General features: G+C 36.2%; 1 protein-coding gene across 1 annotated transcript in view; it reads right to left on the bottom strand.

Moving 5' to 3' along the window:
* The window catches only part of GUCY1A2 (guanylate cyclase 1 soluble subunit alpha 2), a 561,623-nt gene that overhangs the window by 416,345 nt on the left and 118,061 nt on the right, over positions 1-27,217 (bottom strand). Inside the window, exon 2 of the mRNA XM_053708566.1 lies at positions 13,084-13,145. Within this exon, the coding sequence (XP_053564541.1) occupies positions 13,084-13,145 (62 nt within the window). The remainder of the gene's footprint in view (positions 1-13,083; positions 13,146-27,217) is intronic.

Below are 27,217 nucleotides of genomic sequence, written 5' to 3'. Positions count from 1 at the left end.
TAGTAAAATAAGAAAATCGAGATTCACAATTTGAGGTCCAAGAGTGGCCTCCTTATGCCCATGCATGCCTTCTGTAGCTACACAATTTCTGTTTGTGCTGCGAGGTCCAAAAGTGACTTTAGTGATCACTTAGAAGTGTTACAGTTTACCTGGCACGTATAATGTTCTTTACTACTGCTACGAATTGTCAGCTCAACAAGCTTAGTTTATTGTCTGTAACATATTTCTATATTTCTTATTTGTTTTTTACTTGAGATTGTATGTATGGAAGCTACTTCTTTGTATAGACTCTACTGACGTAAAGTGTATTGAATCTCAATAAAATAAAACAAAAAAAACAACAACAAGTGATATAAAAACCTATGGGTGTTTGTGTGACCCAAGGTATATAAAAACAAGTATTTTGTAACAGATTGCAACGCGTTTCTCAGCTCAGCTAGCTGTTTCCTCAGGCATCTGTTTATATCAAGGAAGCACTGGCTTTTAAATCCTAACTAACCTCCTAAACTCCTCCCACTACCTGTCTAAGCAGGTGTTGTCAAGAATACTTGACTTTCATAAGTTATCCCACAAGTATATATACCAAAACATACACAAAATTGTTCAAAAATATCAAACATGAGAGATATAAAACATTTGATGTTAAAGGAAAATATATATAACTAACATTAGAGAAAATAAAACATTTGAAGTTAAAGGCCAGAATAACAACATATCAAACTTCCAATATTTATCTAAAATGTGTGATCCCTATAGACCAACATAGATGAATCACTGCCTGCTTTGAAACATTCAAAAATATTTTGATTGGTGTTTGATAGCAAAGGCTGCTTATCATAAACATATCTGTTAATACATATTTCAAGTTTTAATTCAAATTCATGTTACTGTTTATTCATTATATGTATAATATTGAACATGATATAAAATCTTTGGTCTGTGTATATTTTTAGTATTTCAAAAATCATTCATTTGTTAATCGAGTGATATATAAAACGTGATTAATTTATCTGTGTCTCCCAAAGCTGTAAGAAGTCAAATACAAGTGTTCTTGATCATTGACAGCACCTGCTTAAACAGGTAGTGGGAGGCATTTAGGAGGTTAGTTAGGGTTTAAAAGCCAGTACTTCCTTGATATGAACAGATGCCTGAGGCAACAGCTAGCTGAGCTGAGAAACGCGTTGCAATCTGTTACAAAATACTTGTTTTTATATACCTTGGGTCCCACAAACACCCATAGGTTTTTATATCACTTGTTTTAATAAAATATTCTTTGGATTATATGGAAGCCTGAGTATGAATCATCATACCTAGCACTTGGTAACCTGTGTCTTGGGATCAGTTTTGCTGGGACACTGTGAGTTCCCAGCTTGCGTCAATTAGCACAATGGGTGCTGCTCTATTTGTGTGTATAACCACAACACAAGATCAAGATCTGTATCACAGAGTATCACACTAGGAGGCGCCCTCTTTTCTGTGATTTTTCATTTACAGATTCCTGGATTTTGTTCTATTATCTGAGAGGAGCTGCTGTGACTACATAAGAAGGATGTTTTTGGCCTAATATTGTTTTTTCCTACACAGAAGGATTTATCTGGACAATCTAAACTGGAGGTTCAGTACCTATAAAGGACTCAGATAAGACATATTGAATTTGTGCATTTTTTATTTTTTGCTCATATCTTTGTACCTTTGTTCATAACGGTCAATATATATATATATATATATATATTACACTACTTCATATGATCATATATACTGTTTGATATAGTTCTATCATATAGATTACTTTTTTATAGCGCCCCCTAGAGTTGGGCACGTATGCGTCTTCAACAGGTTTGGTGTTTTCCTTTTTTGACAAAACTATAGTCTACCTCATTACTTGTCAGGTCAATGTAAACAAGTTCTGAGTGTCTGTGTGGGTGTCTGTGTCTTAGATTGTTTGTGTGTTTCTTTGCTAATCTGCTCAAGTGTCTATATGTGAATTCTTATGTGTGTCTGTTTGTTTCTGTGTTTGTGTGTAATTACTTTTATATTTCCAAGTTTGACTACACTTAAGAATAAAGTCATATATATGTTTTAGTCACTTGGACAAAAATTGAACGTCAAAGGGGGGGGGCCTGATCAATGGTTAAGTAAGGGGCCCCAAAATTGCTAATGGCGACCCTGGGACTACATATGAATAAGAAGGTATCATTTGATGGCTCTATCCGTCAAAAGTCTGCTGACACAACTAAATCCACCTGCCTAGTTGGCCTAATCTAAAATACACTTCTGGTATTTTGGCATATGAGAAAAGTCTTCTAGAAAGAATTAAAACTTACTCACCTTATCCATCTCTAGCAGAACATCTTTCTTACTTAAGTAATTCCATTGTTAACATGTTTACTTAATGCTGTTTTATATGCATCATGGGATTGTTTTATCTCTTTCTATGTCATTTTAGAGTTAAGAGACTATGGGGGGTAGTTATCAAGCCGTCTACTTTTCTGGCTTCGCCGGCCCAATACGCCCGCCTAAGCTCGCCTACCTTCGCCGCCGCGGACCTTGAATACGTTCGCCTAAGTTATCAAATAAAGCTGTCAAAAAGCCGCGGGGTGATGAGCAGCGGACTGTGACAGTTATCACTCATCCGATCTCGCTGCCCTTCGGCTTTTTCCCAGCTTTATTGCTAGCCTGTCACTAAGCACTCACACTAAACTGCACTGTTCTACCCCCTATACCGGCGCCCCCGGAGCCCCCCGCAACTAAATAAAGTTACTAACCCCTAAACCGCCGCTCCTAGACCCTGCCGCAACTCTTATAAATGTATTAACCCCTAAACCGCCGCTCCCGGACACCGCTGCCACCTACAGTATACCTAGTAACCCCTATCCTGCCCCCCCTACACCGTCGCCCTCTATTATAAAATTATTAACCCCTATCCTGCTGATCCCGCACCTCTCCGCAACTAAATAAATAGTTTAACCCCTAAACCGCCGCTCCATGAACCCGCCGCGACCTATATTAAACCTATTAACCCCTATCCTGCCCCCCCTACACCGTTGCCACCTATAATAAATTTATTAACCCCTATCCTGCCTCCCACTACGCCGCCGCCACTGTAATAAAATTATTAACCCCTAAACCTAAGTCTAACCCTAACGCCCCCCTAACTTAAATATTAATTAAATAAATCTAAATAAATTAACTCTTATTAACTAAATGAATCCTATTTAAAACTAAATACTTACCTTTAAAATAAACCCTAATATAGCTACAATATAAATAAGAATTATATTCTAGCTATCTTAGGATTTATATTTATTTGACAGGTAACTTTCAATTTATTTTAGCTAGTTAGAATAGTTATTAAATAGTTATTAACTATTTAATAACTACCTAGCTAAAAGAAATACAAAATTACCTGTAAAATAAATCCTAACCTAAGTTACAATTAAACCTAACACTACACTATCATTACATTAATTAAATAAATTAACTACAAATAACTACAATCAAATACAATTACATAAACTAACTAAAGTACAAAAAATAAAAAAAGCTAAGTTACAAAAAATAAAAAAATAAGTTACAAACATGTTAAAAATATTACAACAATTTTAAGCTACTTACACCTAATCTAAGCCCCCTAATAAAATAACAAACCCCCCAAAATAAGAAAAATCCCTACCCTATTCTAAATTAAATAAATTTCAAAGCTCTTTTACCTTACCAGCCCTTAAAAGGGCCATTTGTGGGGGCATGCCCCAAAAAGTTCAGCTCTTTTGCCTGTAAAAGAAAAATACAACCCCCCCCCCAACATTAAAACCCACCACCCACATACCCCTAATCTAACCCAAACCCCCCTTACAAAAACCTAACACTAATCCCCTGAAGATCATCCTACCTTGAGTCGTCTTCACTCAGCCGAGCCACCGATGGAACTGAAGAGGACATCCGGAGCGGAAGAAGTTAATCCTCCAAGCGGCGCTGAAGAAATCTTCCATCCGATGAAGTCATCATCCAGGCGGCGCTGAAGAAAAGTCTTCGATCCGGCCGATGTCATCATCAAAGAGGCGCTGAAGATGTCTTCTATCCGGGCGAAGTCATCTTCCAAGCCGGGACTTGAATCTTCCTTCCGCTGACGCGGAACCACCTTCTTCACCGACGGACTACGACGAATGACGTCTCCTTTAAGGGACGTCATCCAAGATGGCGTCCCCTCAATTCCGATTGGCTGATAGGATTCTATCAGCCAATCGGAATTAAGGTAGGAAAATCTGATTGGCTGATGGAATCAGCCAATCAGATTCAAGTTCAATCCGATTGGCTGATCCAATCAGCCAATCAGATTGAGCTTGCATTCTATTGGCTGATCGGAACAGCCAATAGAATGCGAGCTCAATCTGATTGGCTGATTCCATCAGCCAATCAGATTTTTCCTACCTTAATTCCGATTGGCTGATAGAATCCTATCAGCCAATCGGAATTGAGGGGACGCCATCTTGGATGACGTCCCTTAAAGGAGCCGTCATTCGTCGTAGTCCGTCGGTGAAGAAGGTGGTTCCGCGTCGGCGGAAGGAAGATTCAAGACCCGGCTTGGAAGATGACTTCGCCCGGATAGAAGACCTCTTCAGCGCCGCCTGGATGATGACTTCATCGGATGGAAGATTTCTTCAGCGCCGCTTGGAGGATTAACTTCTTCCGCTCCGGATGTCCTCTTCAGTTCCATCGCTGCTCGGCTGAGTGAAGACGACTCAAGGTAGGATGATCTTCAGGGGATTAGTGTTAGGTTTTTGTAAGGGGGGTTTGGGTTAGATTAGGGGTATGTGGGTGGTGGGTTTTAATGTTGGGGGGGGTTGTATTTTTCTTTTACAGGCAAAAGAGCTGAACTTTTTGGGGCATGCCCCCACAAATGGCCCTTTTAAGGGCTGGTAAGGTAAAAGAGCTTTGAAATTTATTTAATTTAGAATAGGGTAGGGATTTTTCTTATTTTGGGGGGGTTTGTTATTTTATTAGGGGGCTTAGATTAGGTGTAAGTAGCTTAAAATTGTTGTAATATTTTTAACATGTTTGTAACTTATTTTTTTATTTTTTGTAACTTAGCTTTTTTTATTTTTTGTACTTTAGTTTAGTTAACCCCTAACCTACCACCCCTAATGCCGCCGCCACTATACTAAAGTTATTAACCCCTAAACCTTTGGCCTCCAAAATCAATAACACTACATAAATATATTAACCCCTAACCCTAACGTAACCCTAACCCTAAGCATAACCCTAGCCATAATACCCCCTAACTTAAATATAATTAAAATAAATCTAAATAAAACTTACAATTATTACCTAAATAATTCCTATTTAAAACTAAATACTTACCTGTAAAATAAACCCTAAGCTAGCTACAATATAACTAATAGTTATATTGTAGCTATCTTAGGTTTTATTTTTATTTCACAGGTAAGTTTGTATTTATTTTAACTGGGTAGACTAGTTATTAAATAGTTATTAACTATTTACTAGCTACCTAGTTAAAATAAATACAATCTTACCTGTAAAATAAAACCTAACCTGCCTTACACTAAAAACTAACATTACTATAAAATACATTAAATTAATCAAATACAATTATCTAAATTAAAAAAAAATAAACACTAAATTAAACAAAATAAAAAACGAAATTATCAAAAATAAAAACAAATTACTCCTAATCTATTAGCCCTATCAAAATAAAACACTACACTTAACTGCCAATGGCCCTTAAAAGGGCCTTTTGCGGGGCATTGACCCAAAGAAATGAGCTCTTTTACCTGTAAAAAAAAATACAAACAACCCCCCAACAGTAAAACACCACCCACACAACCAAACCCCCCAAATAAAAACTAAAAAATCTAAATAAACCTAAACTTACCATTGCCCTGAAAAGGGCATTTCGATGGGCATTGCCCTTAAAAGGGCATTTAGCTCTTTTACATTGCCCAAACCCTAAGCTAAAAATAAAACCCACCCAATAAAACCTTAAAAAACCTAACACTAACCCCAGATGATCCACTTTTCGAACACTGGACATCCATCCTCATCCTGCCGGCAGAAGTCTTCTTCCAAGCGGGCAGAAGTCCTCATCAAAGCTGGCAGAAGTCTTTATCCAAGCGGGCAGAAGTCTTCATCCAGACGGCATCTTCTATCTTCATCCATCCGGCACAGAGCAGGTCCATCTTCAAGACATCCGGCGCGAAGCATCCTCTTCTTATGATCACCGCTGGTAAATGAAGTTTCCCTTTAAGTGAAGTCATCCAAGATGGTGTCCCTCAAATTCCAATTGGCTGATAGAATTCTATCAGCCAATAGGAATTAAAGGGGAGAAAATCATATTGAAGGTGAGTCACTGACCGCAACAGCCAGCGTCCTGAAGGAGTGTGCTAAATGCAGAATGCTGTCATCATAAAAGGGAGACAGCCAGTACTGAAGTCACAATGATGGCAAGGTGCAAGCCAAAGAGTGAACAGGAACCAATCCGCTAAACAATAGACACAAAAAGGAAGTGGCTGCACAACGGGTCGTATAAAAAAAATTCATAATTTATTTAAATGTACGAAGAAGCAGGTACACACCAAGGCAGACAGATGGAGCAACAAGTGAGCAGTCTGATGTGTTTCGCTCCCCGTAGTGGCACTTAATCATAGACTTAGTTAGTGTACATGACAGACACCCTTATAGAGGGCACCAAATGCCCTCAAACTTGCCCATACTTGATAAAGGCATGCACACTATCTGCATAATTAAAATTAAACAATAAGTTACATACTCCAGTTTATTAATTAAATTTAGCAACTATTATATATGCAAGAGAAAACTTCTACATATAATGCAATAATGTTATCAAAACTTATGATTTGCTGGTGTAATAGAAAGAAACATAACATCATTTTCAAATGATATGTTCTTAGGCATTAACAGGGTATACAGAAGAGAGGGGGGTTACATAGAGCTAAATGCTGCTATATAAAGTTTGTCACAAAGATCCTATAGTTAAAGGACATGTATAGTGAAAAGGGATTAATACCGAAGTTAGTGTGTATGACACATACCCCTATTTTATGCACTAGACTACACTACACAATATTTTATCTCTACTCAAAAAATTAATATAGGAACTCATAATTCACATAAAATAGCTGATGTCCCATTCTTTGTTCATTCCGTTAGGAATTCTTGTTTTTAATTTGAATACCCAATATAACTCCTTTTTATTTAAAATGTTGTACTTGTTTCCTCCTCTGATTGGCATTCTTGCCACATCAATTGCCTTAATTGAAAATTTACAAACATTTGTAAGATGTACTCCATTGAAGTGCTGTGCCACTGTTGAATCTTTGTTGTAATTCTTCACATCATTATAATGTTCGCGGGCCCTCGTACCCATCTGCCTTAATAGTTTTGCCAACATATTGACAGTGGCAAATCAAGCACTCCAACAAGTATACCACAAATGTTGTTTTGCAATTGGCATATAACTCAATGGTGTAATTGGAGTTATCTATTGTGGATCCAGGACAGCAATGTATACACATCCCTTTGAGGTAACCCCACTAATGCTTTTAAAATGGAACTTATTAGCATTTTGGATGATGGGGTTAGTATAGGAGTATTGAGTGAGGAAGATGTACAACACTTGGTTCCTGACCACCCAGTTGTGCCTTTGTTCCATCATTTGCCTAAGATCCATAAGGATCCAGTGAATCCCCCGGGAAGACCATCGTCTCGGGCATAGGCTCCCTTTTGAAGCCCCTGTTCGAGTCGATGGATGGCATATTGCAACCCCTGGTTAAGGGGCTTTTTACCAATCTCAGGGATTCTCAGCATCTGTTGGAATGCCTGGATAGGGCAGTGTGGCGTGAAGGGCACAGCTGGGTGGTCATAGATGTTGTATCTTTATATACTGTTATTCTTCACTCATTGGGTATCTTATCTGTGAAGTATTTTTTGGAAAAATTCACCAACTATGAATCTGACATAGTGAAGTATATTTGTTCTGTTCTTGAATTCCTTCTTGCCCATATTTTTTCCTTTTTGATGATAAGTTCTATTTGCAGTGCTGTGGCACTGCAATGGGGGCAAAATATGCTCCATCTTTTGTGAACTTATATGTGGGTTTTTGGGAATGCAAGTATATTTTTGATCAGAACAATCCTCTTGTAGACAGGATTTTATTCTACAAAAGGTTCATTGATAATTTAATATTCATATTCAATGGGCCTTTAGGTGATGATGGTTTTGATGGTTTTCTGAGATATGTAAAACAGAATGAGATGCAATTCGACTTGTTGGTATTTGGAATACTGCACAGGTTGACTTTCTGGATATGGCGTTACAAGGAGATGTGGGAAATCAAAAAATAATATCAGAAACATATCGCAAGCCTAGTGCTGGCAACACTATCTTGCATGCTAGCTCATGCCATCCCCAACACCTTGTTCGCTCCATACCCAGGGGTCAATTCATCAGATTAAGGAGGAACACAGGGATACACAAGTGTATTTGCATCAATCAATGGACCTTTGTGAAAGACTGGAAGCTAGGGGATATGACAGAAAAAAACTGGAGTTGGCCAGAATGGAAATTAGTGGCTATCACCAGCAAACACAGACAATGAGCGATACAACTAAAGGTGTGAAACAAGGTGATATTCTATTCACCACTGAATACACCAACCAATTTCCTGAAATTGTTAAGATTCTCAAGCGAAATTTGTCTGTCTTGGCTGGTGATGAAATCTTGAAGGATACCATAGGTAAATGTAAATTTGTGTCCAAAAAACCTGTGACCCTAGCAACCTAGCTCCTAGCTTAGTACAGAAAACTGGAAAAGACTACAATTGGTTAGCCACAAAAGGCAACTTTAAATGTGGGGCTAGGGGATGTTTAACTTGTGGTATGATAGATCTGACTAAAGAATTTGGATCCACAATAGATAACTCCAATTACACCATTAAGCTCTATGCCAATTACAAAACAACATTTGTGGTGTACTTTTTGGAGTGCTTGATTTGCCACTATCAATATGTTGGCAAAACTACTAGGCAGATGAGTACGAGGGCCCGCAAACATTATAATGATGTGAAGAATTACAACAAAAATTCAACAGTGGCACAGCACTTCAATGGAGTACATCTTGCAAATATTGGTAAATTTTCAATTAAGGCAATTGATGTGGCAAGAATACCAATCAAAGGAGGAAACAAGTCCAAAATTTTAGATAAAAAGGAGTTATATTGGATATTCAAATTAAAAACAAGGATTCCTAATGGAATGAACAAAGAATGGGACATCAGCTATTTTATATGAATTATGAGTTCCTATATTGATTTTTTGAGTAGAGATGAAATATTGTGTAGTGTAGTCTAGTGCATAAAATAGGGGTATGTGTCATACACACTAACCGGTATTAATGCCTTTTCACTATACATGTCCTTTAACTATAGGATCTTTATGACAAACTTTATATAGCAGCATATAGCTGTATGTAATCCCCCCCTCTCTTCTGTATATCCTGTTAATGCCTAAGAACATATTGTTTGAAAATGTTGTTATGTTTCTTTCCATTACACCAGCAAATCATAAGTTTTGATAACATCATTGGATTATATGTAGAAGTTTTCTCTTGCATATAGAATAGTTGTTAAATTTAAATGAACAGGAGTATGTAACTTATTGTTTAATTTTAATTGTGCAGATAGTGTGCATGACTCAGACCAATACATATCTATTGAGCCAGTGTTTTCTTACCCTTGCTCTATGCCTTTATCAAGTATGGGCAAGTTTGAGGGCATTTGGTGCCCTATATAAGGGTATCTGTCATGTACACTAACTAAGTCTATGATTAAGTGACACTATGGGGCGTGAAACGTGTCAGACTGCTCACATGTTGCTCCATCTGTCTGCCTTGGTGTGTACCTGCTTCTTGGTACGTTTAAATAAATTTGGAAATTTTTTGTACGACTCATTGTGCAGCCACTTCCTTCCTGAGAAAATCATATTGGCTGTTGCAATCAGCCAATAGGATTGTGCTTTCATCCTATTGGATGATCCAATCAGCCAATAGGATTGTGCTCGCATTCCATTGACTGATTGGATCAGCCAATAGGATGAAAGCTCAATCCCATTGGCTGATTGCAACAGCCAATAGGATTTTTCCCCTTTTATTTCTATTGGCTGATAGAATTCTTTCAGCCAATCGGAATGTAAGGGACGCCATCTTGGATAACGTCACTTAAAGGGAAACTTCATTTACCAGCGGCGATCGTAAGAAGAGGATGCTCTGCGCTGGATTTCTTGAAGATGGACCCGCTCCCTGCCGGATGGTTGAAGATAGAAGATGATGTCTGGATGAAGACTTCTGCCCGCTTGGATGAAGACTTCTGTCGGCTAGATGAGGATGGATGTCCGGTCTTCGAAAAACTGTAAGTGGATCGTCGGGGGTTAGTGTTAGGTGTTTTTAAGGGTTTATTTGGTGGGTTTTATTTTTAGCTTAGGGTTTGGGAAATGTTAATGAGCTAAATGGCCTTTTATGGGCAATGCCCATCCAAATGCCCTTTTCAGGGCAATGGTTAGCTTAGGTTTATTTAGATAGGTTTTTATTTGGGGGGGTTTGGTTGTGTTGGTGGTCGGTTTTACTGTTGGGGGGTTGTTTGTATTTTTTTTTACAGGTAAAAGAGCTGATTCTTTGGGGCAATAGCCCGCAAAAGGCCCTTTTAAGGGCCATTGGCAGTTTAGTGTAGGCTAGGATTTTTTTATTTTGGGGGGGCTTTTTTATTTTGATAGGGCTATTAGATTAGGAGTAATTCGTTTTTATTTTTGATCATTTCGGTTTTTATTTTGTGTAATTTAGTGTTTATTTTTTTTGTAATATAGATAATTGTATTTGATTAATTTAATTTATTTTATTTGATTGTAATGTTAGGTTTTAGTGTAGGGCAGGTTATGTTTTATTTTACAGGTAAGTTTGTATTTATTTTAGCTAGGTAGTTAGTAAATAGTTAATAACTATTTACTAATTAGTCTACCTAGTTAAAATAAATACAAACTTACCTTTGAAATAAAAATAAAACATAAGCTAACTACAATGTAACTATTAGTTATATTGTAGCTAGCTTAGGTTTTATTTTATAGGTAATTATTTAGTTTTAAATAGGAATTATTTAGGTAATAATTGTTTATTTTGTTTTTATTTTTGTTTTATTTAGATTTATTTTAATTCTATTTAAGTTAGGGGGTGTTAGGTTTAGGGTTAGATTTAGGCTTAGGGTTATGTTAGGGTTAGGGTTAGGTTTAGTGGTTAATATATTTATGTAGTGATGTGGGAGGCCAGAGGTTTAGGGGTTAATAGTTTAATTTAGTATAGGTTTATTATAGTGGCGACAATGTTGGGGAAAAGTGGAATAGGGGTTAATATATTTTTTAAGTGACAGCGGCGGTGTGGGCAGACGGCAGATTAGGGGTTATTAATATTTAAATAGTGTTTGCGATGCGGGAGGGCGGCAGATTAGGGGTTAATAATTTTATTTTAGCGTTTGCGATGCGGGAGGGCCTCGGTTTAGGAGTTAATAGGTAGTTTATGGGTGTTTAGTGTACTTTGTGACAGTTTAGTTATGAGTTTTATGGTACAGCTTTGTAGCATAAAACTCATAACTACTGACTTTAGATGGCGGTACGGATCTTGTCATTTTAGGATGTACCGCTCACTTTTTGGCCTCACAGTCAAACTCGTAATACTGACGCTATGGAAGTCCCATTCAAAAAGGTCTTTTTTAAAAGTGCGGTACTGACGTTGCGTGACGGCCAAAAAGGTGTGCGGTACAGCTATACCGACAAGACTTGTAATAGCAGTGGTAGGGAAAAAGCATCGTTATGGGCCATAACAACGATTTTTGAGTCATAGCGCAAAACTCGTAATCTAACTGAAAGTTAGGTGCATGGTTGGAAAACATCAATGGGCTCTGATGTCAACTCCATCAGACAGATGTCAACTCCATCAGGTTGATCATTAAATAAATAATCTGAAAATTATAATATAAAATACTTGTTATTTATCACCCAATGATTTTCCCTTGTTTTTAAAGTGTTTTTAAGACACAAAGCAATAAACCATTTAGCTGTTGTCTTTATTTTCACTAGGTTTATATACTTCATCATTCTGTTTTACATTTACATCATACTTCCATTTTATTTAAAAACTAAGTAGCTTTTAGAAGAAAATGAGTGTTTCTGTGTATTAGACTGCTACCTCTAATCATCTGAGCTGTAATAGGCTTGTAAATATACTTACAAATATTTAATAAACAACTTTTTTTTACATCTATGCCAGACTCCTATGATAAGTTCATATATTTTTCTTCATGGTTTTAAATAGCACTTTTTAAGCATGTTAAGTATAGGTTAAGTAAGTATAAGAGCATCAAGTTTTAAATAGCTTACCAATTTACACCTATTATTTAATTAGCTTTGTTCTCATGCTATCCTTTGTTAAAGAGTATACCTATATAGGCTAAGGAGCAGCAATGGAATAATAAGAACTGACTGCTGATATGTGCCCCTATCCATTGGCTTAGCTAGCTCCTAGTAGTGCATTGCTGCTCCTTCAACAAAGGATACCAAGAGAATGAAGCAAATATGATAACATAATTACACTGGAAAGTTGTTTACAATTGTATGTTGTATCTGAATCACGAAAGAAACATTTGGGTTACATGTCCTTTTATTTGCTGTAAACTGTGTGAAGATTATCTTTTTTCATCTCCTTTTTACTCCAAAAAAAAAAAAGAGGTAAAAAAAGATCACAAAATAAACATTTGATAGATTTGTAAACTGAAGATGGTATTATCTTTTTCAGTAGCCATTGTAAAATCACCAAGAGTGGTTGCCTTCTTCCGCATTTGGATGCTAACAAAGCATTCAAAGGCCCATGCCTACTTGTATAGCAGCAAAAATATTGCTCTATGCAAAGCTATTCATTTTTCCCAAATAAAAAAAGACAATCATACAGTGCATTATTTCTCAATTTTACTAAAAAATCATCCAATTAGTATTTCAATTTATTTGCTCTTACCCGATGACTTGGTGCTCATAACGCTGTAACGTCCTCTGTAAAGTTTGCTGGATGGTCTGAGGCTGTATAATGGAAAAAAACAAGCATTTGTTACAAACTCATGAAACAAATTGCTATAAGGTAACAGTAAAGTCACAATTAAACTTTCATAATTGGTATTTGCAGCAGAAATAGTAAGGATTTTATGCTATTTTACAGATCACTAGTTAAGCTTCATCGTGAGTATTGTGTGCAGTTCTGGAGGCCATATCTTCAGAAGGATATAAACAAACTGGAATCTGTGCAAAGGAGGGCTACTAAAATTGTACAGGGTCTAAAAAAAAAACAACTTACTAGGAGAGCCTCAATGACCTAAATGTGTATTGTATAGCTTAGAGGACAGAAGGGAAAGAGGTGATATGATAGTAACCTTCAAGTATATTAAGGGGCATAGGCTGTGAGTATTTTTCATAAAAAGAAGGGGTCATGACCTCAAGTTGAAGGGTAGTAAGTAGATTCAGGAGTAATTTGAGGAAGCACTTCTTTACAGAAAGGGTGGTTGGTTCATGGAATAAACTTCCACAATAAGTGTTAATGATAAACACTGTGGGGGACTTTAAGAATGCCTGGGATATGCATAAGGCTATCCTACAAACTAGATCAATTTATACTTTTAGGAAATATTGGGTGGACTTGTTGGGCCTATGGTTCTTATCTGCCCTCAAAATGTATGCTTCAGATAGAGTAAGCAATTTTAAACTACTTACCACTGTACCTCCTTTATCTAATTTGTTTTGTTCTCTTGGTATCCTTACTTTAAACACATACCTAGATAGGCTCAGAAGCAGCAATGCACTACTGGAAGCAAGCTGCTGATTGGCATCTGCACATATATGTCGCTTGTCACTTGCTCACCTGATTTGTTCAGCTAGCTCCCAGTACTGCTCAATCAAAAATGGATACCAATAAAATGAAGCTAAATTGATAATAGAAACAAATCGGAAAATTGTACAAAATCGTACGCTCTATCTAAATAATGAAATAAACAAAATTAATTATATAATAGGAATAATAGAGAGGAGGTCCCAGTATGGAGGAACAAACAAAACCAAAAGGCCAAATTGGAGAGATTAAAGAAAGGGATTTTCAATTTATCAAATCGGCAGCTTAATAATACAGAGATTGGTATTTTGGGGAGGGGATTCAATTTTAGTCCTTCTAATTTCCATAATATTTTTGACCTGTTCGTTGATATTAATAAGTTTGTAATGAAACTATCAATACAATGTTATTTTGCAGCAAAGAAATTGAAGGGCTCAAACATGCAGGGAATCTTAACTGATGATATGGCAGAAAGAGATGTCAATGACGTTGTATGTTTTGATCCAGAGTTTTTATGGGAACACAAGTGCAATTATGTAATACACATGGATGTACATGCAAACTTGTGTTGAATGATTTGGAAAAAATCAAACATTTTAATTTGGATACGGGAAACCTCAACAGGTTTGAGAGGAAAGCTATATTCAATTTGATGTCAGATACAGATATCATAATAAGGCAGGCGGACAAGGGTGGGGAGGTAGTATTACAGAATAGATCTGACTACTTGAAAGAAGCGGATCGCCTACTCAGAGATGACTCGTACTACAAAACTTTGTCATTTGACCCTACTCTGGCATATTCCAAAGACTTGATTAAATTAATAGATGATGGGTACTCCCAGGGGGTGCTCAACAAGAAAGAGAGGCAATTTTTGATGCTTGAGAAACCTAATATGGCATATTATTACCATTTGCCAAAAATACATAAAAGCCTTGTGAACCCCCTGGGAGGCCCATCATCTCATGAATTGGTTGTTTAACATATAATTTATCTTGTTATATCGATATCTTTCTTAAGAAAATCATGATTAATCTTAAATCGTACATTAAAGACACCACAGATTTATTGAGTAAATTGAGGTCACTGCCAATATTGAATCTGAAAAATAACATTTGGATCAGCTGCAATGTTGCAGCCTTATATTCTAATATTCAACATAATATAGGGCTAAGGGCAGTACAATATTTTTTTTTTTTTTTTTTTTTTTTTTAGGGCAGTACAATATTTTTAAGAATTAGATTTATACATGCCAGAGAAACAGAGGAGCTTTATTTTGGAAGCGATTCATTTCATACTGAAACATAATTACTTTGTCAATCAAGACACTTTTTTTTCTACAGATCTGTGGAATGGCCATGGGGACAACGTTCGCCCCAAGATTTGCAAATGTATTCATGGGTTACTTTGAAATACATCATATGTACCCATCGGAGCACTGGGCTAACATTATCTACTATGGCCGTTTTATTTTTATGGAATGGCACCAAGGCAGGTGCAAATAAGTTTGTGGAATTTAGATGGGAGCATTTGTTCCAAAACAGTCTTCAAAATTGTAACAGGTATATTGATAGAAGAGGTAATCACCACCTGAGGTGGCTTAACAATATTCCATATAGACAGTTCTGCAGATTGCAAAGAAATTGCAAAAAAGAGGGAGATTTCAAAAAAGAAGCAGATGTCTTAGTGAATAGATTTGTGGAAAAGGGGTATGATTCACAAATAATCTCGAAAGACTAAGGTTCACAAATAAAACAGATTTGAGAACTCCAATCAATGGTAATTATAGAGAAGTTGCTCATACACTTGAGAAAAATTGGCCTATTCTATGGAATTACCCTTTGCTGAAGGAAATAGTAGGAGAAAAAACATTATGTGCATTTCGGAAAGATCCTATGTTTTTATTTATTAGGTTTTTTTCTCTTAATCTGAGTAGAATGATCTCAGGTATATGTAAAGAATGGTGATTATCAATGCCACTGTGGGGCTCAGCACACATATAAGAAATGGGGTATTTGTAGGCTACCATTGGGTATGAAGATTTTGTATGTATTTTTAGGTTTATTATACTCCGTATGGTCAATTCAATCTTTGTTATAGTGGGGATGTTCTATAGTGATGGAACAATGAATAGTTGAGTTTGCATTGATAGTATAGCAAATTATATATATGGACGTGCAGACAGGTCAATATTAAGAACATTACCCTATATGCAATTTGATTGGAATATGTTACAGTTTTGTTTAGTTTAATAACAATACTTCTGGGACCAATATTAGCATTGGTTTATTTAATAGCCAAATCTTAGCGGAGAGACAGTTCCGCCCTCTGAGATCTAATTGGTGTAGGGTGTAGAGTCTTGCTTCCTAGCAACGTAGTAAAAAAACTGTGGTCATGTTGATCTAATGTGACGTATGACCATGTGTTATACCTGTCATTGAGGCCGTGCTCTGAACGTGGAAAAGGCTGTCTACTGTTAGAGACGCACGATCGGCGGCTCTATTAATTTATGGCTACGAGAAAGGAAGTCTATTTGCAAAACATCAATGTTAGCTATTAATAAAATATGTGAATTATAACACTTTTTTGTATCTTACTTGAATACAAGACCATTATTTGAGTGTGGGATTATGTATTCCTTTTATGTAATATTGGGATGTTATCTACACAATTTTATGAGTATCTATTTAGCTATGTATCAACTTTGTATATGGATTTGGAGGGAGGTGGGTTGTGAATTAAGCCAAGGCTGCACACACCAGTTACTTATTATGAATTACGGTCATGTGTGCAGTTTCTAACTTTAGTATTGGTTATATCTCAATCACCTTGCAGCTGATCAATGCTATATACATGGTGTGTTACTCATTCTTTGCAGATTTTGTATGTATTTTATTATTTTTTGTTTTTAATAAATTGCCCCTCAGACACAGGGGTGTGCTGCTTTTAAGGAGCTTTTGCACCACCATATGCTTATTTTCAACTTTTGAGCGTGTATCCTACTGCCCGAGTGAGCCAGCTGGTGGGCTCCAATCCATCCAGCCTGCTTGATTTTCACTTCATTATAGTGCACTGTTTTTGTGAGTATTACTCATTGGAGGGTACTGGGAGCATTCCATATATTGTTGTGATTATCTGCACCATTGAAGCCTCTTCCCCCTCCCCTCTTTTTCTCTGTTGATAGAGCAGAACAAGAGTGCCGTACAACCTGGAGTGAGCTAGCTGGTGGGCTCTGATCTATCCAGCCTGATTGATTTGCACTGTACAATAGTGCATTTTCTTTGTGAGTACCTTTCTACATAGGGGGGTTATCTTGTAGAATTTCATTTGGTTTATTTTTGTAACCATCTGCACCATTGGAGCACCTTTTTCCCTTTTTTTTTCATGTCTAGTATTTCAACCTGTTCTAAGAAGTGCTCGTCCTGGTGTATATCTACCAATGACAGAAGCCTCTGGAGGCCGCCTTTGCCTTTGGGACCATCTTTGATGGACACAATTTGGTGACAAAAAGGGCATTTGGCTGGGCATTGCCCTTAAAAGGGTATTTAGCTATTTTTCTGCCCAAAAAAACAAATAAAAACCCTAATCTAAAAAAAAAACATCAGCCAAAAAAATCCAACTCTAAACCATGAAGATGGTACTCACCAAAGTTATATCTGAGTGGCAGCGCTCCATTTTCATCCCAGCGGTGGTCTTTTATTTTCATCCTGGCAGCGGTCTTACATCTTTATCCATCTTCTTATCTTCGGTCGCCATTGTCCTCTTCATGTGGTCACCCATCGCACACTAAATTTTGAATGTGAGGTACCCCTATTATATATGGGTACACGTGCATTCCTACTGGCTGATTTTAACATTCAACTTCACATCAGCCAATAGAATGAAAGCTTTTTCCATTGGCTGATTTGAATTTGAAAATCAGCCAATAGGAAAATAAGGGTATACGAGTGACCGAATGAAGAAGACATCAGCGACCGAAGATTAAAAGATAGAAGACTGCAGCTGGGAGGAAGCTAAAACACCACCGTCAGGATGAAGATAGACCGCTACCTGGATTCAACTTTGGTCAGTACCATCTTTGGGGTTAAGTGTTTTAAGATTATGATTTTTTTATTTTTTTTTGTGGGGCAAAGTGTTAAATGCTCTACTAGGGTCAATGCCGGCCTAAATGCCCTTTTTTTGTGGGGCAAAGTGTTAAATGCTCTACTAGGGTCAATGCCGGCCTAAATGCCCTTTTCAGGGCAATTTTTACAATAGTTTTTTTTAGATAGACTTTTTTTTTTGGGGGGGGTTCTTGTAGAATGGTGTTGTTGTTCTTTTTTCTTTGAAAAAGAGCTAAGTCACTTCAGGGCAATGCCCTACAAAAAGCCCTTTGTGGTGGTGGGGGGGTTAAGTGGGTTTAAGAAAACTGTTATTATAAATCTGGTAAAATAAAATTGTACTTGTTTTTTTCTTTAATGGTAGTTTTTTCTGTAATGTAAATTTTTTTTTTTAAATGTAAGGTTAGGTTTTTCTTTTAAGATAAGCTTAGGGTTTTTTAAGGTAAGCTAAGGTTCCTTTGTTTGTTTTTTAAGTAAGGCTACATTTTTGGGCATTTTTAATGGAAAGTTAGGCTTTTTTGTAAATTAAATTTCGATTTTTTTTTTTATTTAAAGGAAATTTTTGTGTTTTTTTTAGGTAAGGTTACATTTTTTTTATTTTTAAAGGTAGTATTAGGTTTGGGGTTTTTTCAGGTAAGCTTAGATTTTTTGGGGTAACTTAAAGGGACATTCTAGCCAAAAACTTTCTTTCATTCTTTAGAAAGAGCATGCTATTTTAAACAGTTTTCTAATTTACTTCTGTTATCTCATTTGCTTCATTCTTGTGATATACTTGGTTGAAAAGCATATCTAGATATGCTCAGTATCTGCTGATTGGTGGCAGCACATAGATGCTTCGTGTGATTGGCTCACCTATGTGCATTGCTATTTCTTCAACAAGGGATATCTAAAGAATGAAGCAAATTAGATAATAGAAGTAAATTGAAATGTTGTTTAAAAATGTATTCTCTATCTGAATCATGAAAGAAATATTTTGGGTTTCATGACCCTTTAAGGGGTGTTAGGTTAAGAGTTAGCATCTTAGGGGTTTTAGATAGTAGTGGGTATTTTGTAGTGGGGGTTGTGGCAGTTTAGTGGTTAATAGATTAGAGGGGTATTTTGGGTGTGGCAGTTTAGGAGTTAACAGAGAAGTGAGGTATTTTGTGGTGTGGGGTGTGGTGTTTTAGGAGTTAATAGAGTAGTGAGGTAGTTTGCAGAGGGGTTTGTGGTGGTTTGGGGTTAATAGAGTAGTGGGGTACTTTTCGATGTGGGAGTTTAGGGGTTAACATAGTAGGAAGGTAGTTTGTGATGTGGGGGTTGTGGCAGTTTAGGGATTAATAGAGTAATGTGGTAGTTTGTGATGTTGGTGTGTGGCAGTTTAGGGGTTAATAATGTAGTGGGGTAGTTAGAGAAGTGGGGGTATAGCAGTTTAGGGGTTAATAGAGTAGTTAAGTGCAACTGTTTCCTCCTTTAAGGTTTGAGCGTTAAATGCAATTGCGTTCGAGCTATCAAATATACTTTTAACTTGTAATATGAGCGGACATTACTGCTCAACGCCGCCCATAGAAAACAAGGGGAGCGTAAATTACTGTGAATTCACACAAATGAATTTGCGGTAATTTAAACAGCGCACCACTTTTAATATGGATTGAAGCATAAAGAACACCACGATCTTACACCACTCGTAATCATTACAATATGTATTATTCATCATTTTAAAATTATTTTATATTTTAATTTAAAAAAAATTCAACTTAATTTGTGCAGGATTCATTACTTTCTGTCACAGGCGGATATGGGAGCTGTGGTCTATACAGGAATGTGGTTGCTAATACATATCTACTCTAGCTGTAGTCAGTTTATTGCCCATTGCTAAGTAGAGGACTTTAAAGGGACAGTCTACACCAAAAATTTTATTGTTTTAAAAGATAGATAATCCCTTTATTACCCATTCCCCAGTTTTGCATAACCAACACAGTTATATTGATATACTTTTAACCTCTGTGATTATCTTGTATCTAAGCCTCTGCAAACTGCCCCTTTATTTCAGTTCTTTTGACAGACGTGAGGTTTAGCCAATCAGTGCCTGCTCCCAGATAGCTACAAGTGCACGAGCACAGTGTTATCTATATGAAATACATGAACTAAAACCCTTTAGTGGTAAAAAAAACTGTTAAATTGCATTCTGAAAAGAGGTGGCCTAAAAGGTCTAAGAAATTAGCATATGAACCTCCCAGGTTAAGTATCTTGCATTCCTATTGGCTGAAATTTTGAAATCAGTCAATAGGATTAGAGCTACTGAAATCCTATTGGCTGTTTAAATCAGCCACTAAGATTTCAGTAGCTCTGATCCTATTGGCTGATTTCAAACATTCAGCCAATAGGATTGAATGCATTCAATCTTCAGTGTGTGACAGACAATCACATGAAGAGGAGCCTCCACGCCACTGAGGACGGCGGATGAGGATCCAGGCATAGGGAACACTGCTCCGCGCAGCCTTCACTCCAGATGAAGATAGAAGATGATGGATCTGTCTGGAAGAAGACCTTCTCCTCCGGACTTCAGGAACAGTAAGTGCCTATTTGGAGCTTAGGTTTAGGCTTTCTTATTTACATTTTTGGGGTGTTTTTATTAGATTAGGGTTTTTTGGGCTTGAAAAAGAGCTGATTGCCCTTTTAAGGGCAGTAAAAGAGCTGAATGCCCTTTTAAGGGCAATGGCCATAGAAATGCCCCTTTAGGGGCAATGGGTAGTTTAGTTTTTTTAGTGTTAGGTTTTTTATTTTGGGGGGTTAGGTGGGTGGGGTTTTTTTACTGTTAGAGGGGACTTAATATTTTTTAGAGGTAAAAGAGCTATTTAACTTAGGGCAATGCCCTACAAAAGGCCCTTTTAAGGGCTATTGGTAGTTTAGTATTATACTTGTTTTATTTTGCGGGGGCTTTTTAATTTTCATAGGGCTTAGGTATATAGTTATTTCTTTAGAATTTTGTTTATTTTTTTCTGTAATGTTAGAGTTTTTTATTTTTTGTAATTTAATGTTAGCTTTTTTTTTTAATTGTAATTTAGTAGTAAGTGGGGATAATTTAGGAAGTGTTAGGTTAGGGGGCTTAGTAATTAAATTAGTTATTTGCATTATGGGGGGGTTGGCGGTATAGGGGTTAATATATTAATTAGGGTTATTGCGATATGGGGGTTTGGTGGTTTAGGGGTTAATAGGTTAACAAGGGTTATTGCGATGTGGAGGTTTGGCGGTTTAGGGGTTAATAGGTTAATTAGGTTTATTGCGATGTGGGGGGTTAGCGGTTTAAGAGTTAATAGGTTAAATAGGTTTAGTGCGATGTGGGGGGTTGGCGGTTTAGGGGTTTATATTTTAATTATGTTAGTTGCAAATTAGGGTTAATAACTATTATTTTATTATTATTTTGCGATGTGGGGGTTGACGGTTTTGGTGTTTGTTAATACTTCGTACGGGAGGTTAGGTTTTTTTTGTTATACTTCGTGCGGGCGGTTACGTGTTTTTATTTTTATTTCTTGCGGTTGGTTACGTGTTTTTAAGTTATTTTGTGCCAGCGGTTGCGTGTTTTTTTAAGGCTTCGGGTTTGCCTACGCTGCATCCAGGTGGATTCTTTTCGCTGCCTTGCACAGCCAACATTCCTTTGAGGATGCGTGCGCAATTGGCGACGGCAACGGATGCGTTATAAACGCAATTATAGTATAGATCTGTTCTCTTATCTCAAGAAAGGCAGTGGCTACTGTCTACACTGAGAATTTCTAAGTGCTCGTTTTACAAGAAAACAAGTAAGTTATTTTTAAACCAATCTGTTTCTTTTTAACATTTTTTTTTAATAAAGCAGCAATATTTCATATGATTTTTATTCATCCTATTCTCAGGAGTGTACACAGCTAAAATATGTTTATCAAAAGGTTTATATGTGTTTAAAAAAAATTCAAACATTTGGACATAAAATATTGATTATAGAATTATACAAAATAATATGACATCGTTAATTGCACATGTATTGATTTTTTATTTCAGTGGAAAACATTCAAAAACTGTCATCATTAAAACTACATTATTGAGCATATTTTCTTTTTTTTCGCATTGCTTTTATATTGGTTCCATATAATTTCGTCAACATCTCTATAAAAACTCCTAAAAAGAAAGTCAGTTTCTTACAGTTTTAATTTAGTGTAATACTCGGCTTCCAATTTGAAAACTAATAAATATTTAGGACACATTTTTTTGAAGCATTAATTTTAGTATTTTCACAAATAAGGGAAAAAATCTGGAAACATGTAGAATGATTGTTGTACTCAAAAATATATACATTATCAGATTTACAGTTTCTTCTTGCATAATTGTCGCCAAACTTGCCACCAGATGCAGAATCATGTGAGACAAAGTTATGCATGAATAAATTGTAAATCTGTTTATATATTTAGTCACCAGTTCAACAAATATGCTGCATATTTTTCTGCTCTTTTAAGATACAAAAATTCCAAACATGCTAGTAATTTGAATCTAAACAAATAGAAGTAGAATACATTTAAACACTTATGTTTAGTAACGAAAACTTTGCAATATAAAATCATTATTATTTTGTCTTTTTTTCCTGTAATTTAATTATGAAAATTACATGCTTTCCATTTCCTTTTAGAAATGGAAGAGCAGACTTCAGAAGTAACATTTCTACATTTTAAACTCTAGAGACTCATTTATAGCTGTCCATAATTTACCTATGAACAGAAAATTAGATAAAGGAAACTTAGGTCATAGTATGGCTCTATCCATTGCTTTATATATATGGAGAAAAAGGACGCACTCACCGGGTCTTAAGTTAGCAGTATTTATTTATTTATTCGGTGACGTTTTGGGGTGATTAGCCCCTTCTTCAGACCTTACCAAAACAATATCAGTGACTCCAATAAATAGACAGACTTACTTACCCTCCGCCAACACCAGCGAGAAACCGGAAGTGACCACGGTGCCCTACCCGCACCACTGCGCAGGTCAGTTGGTTGCCATGGTAACCGGAACTCGCGTCCTAATGTGAAACAGTTACAAATAGGCAGACAATCAGGAACAACTGCACTTAAGGATAATGATACAAAGCAAAAAATAATACAAAGCAAAAAATGCTAGCAACATATTGTAATTGTGCACTTAAAGGGGAATATGGTGAAAGGATAATCAATCCCAATATCACATTAATAAATGCACCATAGAATAGTCCCCCTATTAAGTACATAATATATACAATGGTACCAAGCATTAATTGGTCACTACATAGTGAAATTAAAAAAAAAATAAAACTAATGTCTGACTTAGGTAACATGTCAATAGGCTAGCTATAAAAGACTAATATCCAACTAATATATACGCATTAGAGGAAGAAATCTAAATTTACATTTAAACCTCTAGGAACAATGGTATTTAGAGTATATATCCACTTAGACTCCTTTTGCAAAAGAAGTTTGGCTCTATCTCCACCTCTATTCAGTCTGGGAACATGGTCAATAATAACATATCTTAAGTTTGCAACCGTATGGCCAGCCAATGCAAAATGTCTGGCGACCGGTTGGTCAGACTCCTTTTTGAGAATTGCCAGCCTAATTGCTGCACGGTGGTTGGCCATACGGTGCGGATACGGTGCATAGGTTGTCAACAGTCTTCACTACATAAAATAGACCACAGGGACAATGTAATAGGTATAAAATATATTCGGTTGTACACGTAACTCTAAGTGGATATATACTCTAAATACCTTTGCTCCTAGAGGTTTAAATGCAAATTTAGATTGGCACTGCTTCCTCTAATGTGTATTTATTAGTTGGATATTAGTCTTTTATAGCTAGCCTATTGATATTAGTTTTATTATTTTTTAATTTCACTATGTAGTGACTGATTAATGTTTGGTACCATTGTATATATTGTGTACTTAATAGGGGGACTATTCTATGGTGCATTTATAAATGTGATATTGGGATTGATTATCCTTTGACCATATTCCCCTTTAAGTGCACAATTACAATATGTTGCTAGCGTTTTCACATTTTTTGCTTTGTATTTTTTTTTGTTATGTATCATTATCCATGAGAGCAATTGTTCCTGATTGTCTGCCTATTTGTAACTGTTTCACATTAGGACGCGAGTTCCGGTTAAAATGTCAACCAAATGACCTGTGGTGCGGGTAGGACGCCGTGGTTATTTCCGGTTTCTCGCTGGTGTTGGTGGAGGGTAAGTAAGTTTGTCTATTTATTGGAGTCACTGATATTGTTTTGGTAGGGTCTGAGAATGGGGCTAATCACCCCAAAACGTCACCCGAATCTGTATTAATAAATACTGCTAATACCGGCGAGTGCGTCCTTTTTCTCCTTAAATGTGCATACTCTGAATGCACCCAGGACAGCATTATTAGATTATAAGTGTGTGCAGAGCCCCTGGGACTTTTTTGTATAAATATATATACACATATATATATATATATATATATATATATATATATATATATATATACATATATACAGTATATATATATATATATATATATATATATATATATATATATATATATATATATATACAGTATCTCCCAAAAGTGAGTACACCCCCTGGGACTTTTTTGTATAAATATATATACATATATACATATATATATATATATATATATATATATATATATATATATATATATATATATATATATAGAACCAAGAGAGGGTAAAATATAAGGGCGCTTAGTATAAAGAGCTAATTTATGTATCTATAGTAAGGAACTGTAGTAATTCAAAAGGTCACAATATAGGACCGCTGGATAGTATATAGGGGATGGAAAAAATTGTTAAAAAAAAAACAAATACATATATAAAGCTCTCACAGTGTATAGGTAAAAATATTACAAGTATCAAATATCAAAGGATAGCTATAGCATAGATACACTGGTCTAGCAGATGGTGCTATTAATGCTAAAACACCACAGGTGACAGAAATAGTTCACAGTACATACAGTCAATACATGCAATTACAAAAGTAAATCCACAAAATATACATGCAAATAGAGTCCATAGGTGATACTTTGTGCAGAGAAGGGAAGGGTGGATATCCCAAAGTGGCGGATCACACTAACCCCTCAGGGGGTTCTACTTACTCTCCTTAACCTCAATCTGTATGAGGTAAGTGTCGCGTAGGGTAAGTAGAGAGTCCTTCCTTGTGGTGGCAAGTATCCTTAGGCTTGTTGCTTGTCTCCCAATACTTTCACTCACATAGATGGAATGAGAAAAGCAGAAAAACAATAATAGTGCAACCCCGTTTATTTGGTCTAAATGCACAATAATTTATAGAATAACACTCACACTAGGCAACCTCAAAAATATATGAGGTATTTTATTGGCATAATAGGATAAAACCAGATAATGGCATAACCATGGTAGTAAGCAGTTGCAGTATCCGTTTTTTGAGGACGGTTTTTACAAACAAATGCAGCACAGTTCATAAGCCGTAAAATGGCATAAATTACAAGTACATAGAAGTCCTAACGCGTTTCGAAGGTCTATACCGTACACGACCTTCTTCTTCAGAGGAAAAAAGATTACCGACTGTGAGTTAATCCGTCGGCTTTAAAGCGGTGCTGCGACACGCCCCTATGGACTACAATTGGATCCTCGGATCACATGACCTTCAGTAACGTGATTCAGAGTGAAGACAGGGCTTCCATAGTTGTTACTGGCGCTCATGGAAAAGGATTGGCTGTTCATATGTTCCCTTAATCGGGCACTCTGGATCTTATAATAAGTTGTAAGCAGCAGTTATTTCAGATGCCGCCCATACATGCTTTGTCTATACTTATAAAACTAACATGTTAAAACACCCTTAATAAATAACAAATAACAAATATTGCGTATAGTGATTACATAAAAAGCATTTAAAAATATACATTGACACACGAAATAAATAAATACATGGGTAAATTCCATATAGTATATCAAGGGATTTCTATAAAAAATTCAAGTACATAGCATTCCGACAAACTGTCAGTAATATTTGCATAGAATATTATTGATGTGTTCGAGTAGTAGTTCGAACACATCAATAATATTGAAAATGGTGAGAAGAATGACAGTTTGTCGGCCCACTACAGAGAAAAACACAATCAAAAACCTACCTGCCTCAAAGGAACAATAATTGAGTGTGTACAACATGATAAAAGAGGGGGAGACAGAGAACTAAAACTCAGGAAAAGGGAGACGTACTTGATTTATACTCTAGGTTCTTTGAATCCTAAAGGACTAAATAAGGATATCGACCTGGCGGCCTTCTTAACATAGCATATTAATCAATAAATATATCTTATTACAATAAGTATATTTAAGCATATTCCAGTCACAAAACTAAATTACCTCTCTCTATATACTACCCCCCCCCCTTTTTTCTGACATTTTTCAGCCCTGCAATCCTGGCATCTTGTTTTTTACAATACCCCCCTTTTTTATTATATAAAGAAAGAAAAATCTTTTACTATACAGTATATAAAAATATATTAATTTATTTTGAATCTATAAGCATTTCTCATTGATTTCTGGACCCCCTCCCTACCCCTCCCCAACACCCCCCCCCCCTTTTAAATTATCAATTTTTTCCAAAATAGATGATTTTTTTATATCATATTATATTGAATTTTTTATATTGATTATTAAATATTTCAGTTTTTAAACATCATGTTTCTATGCAAATATTACTGACAGTTTGTCGGAATGCTATGTACTTGAATTTTTTATAGAAATCCCTTGATATACTATATGGAATTTACCCATGTATTTATTTATTTCGTGTGTCAATGTATATTTTTAAATGCTTTTTATGTAATCACTATACGCAATATTTGTTATTTGTTATTTATTAAGGGTGTTTTAACATGTTAGCTTTATAAGTATAGACAAAGCATGTATGGGCGGCATCTGAAATAACTGCTGCTTACAACTTATTATAAGATCCAGAGTGCCCGATTAAGGGAACATATGAACAGCCAATCCTTTTCCATGAGCGCCAGTAACAACTATGGAAGCCCTGTCTTCACTCTGAATCACGTTACTGAAGGTCATGTGATCCGAGGATCCAATTGTAGTCCATAGGGGCGTGTCGCAGCTCCGCTTTAAAGCCGACGGATTAACTCACAGTCGGTAATCTTTTTTCCTCTG

The sequence above is a fragment of the Bombina bombina genome, chromosome 3 (assembly GCF_027579735.1).
Source record: "Bombina bombina isolate aBomBom1 chromosome 3, aBomBom1.pri, whole genome shotgun sequence".
Taxonomy (NCBI): Eukaryota; Metazoa; Chordata; class Amphibia; order Anura; family Bombinatoridae; genus Bombina; species Bombina bombina.
The sequence above is the reverse complement of the archived record's forward strand: the minus strand, read 5'-3'. Positions and strand labels throughout refer to the sequence as shown.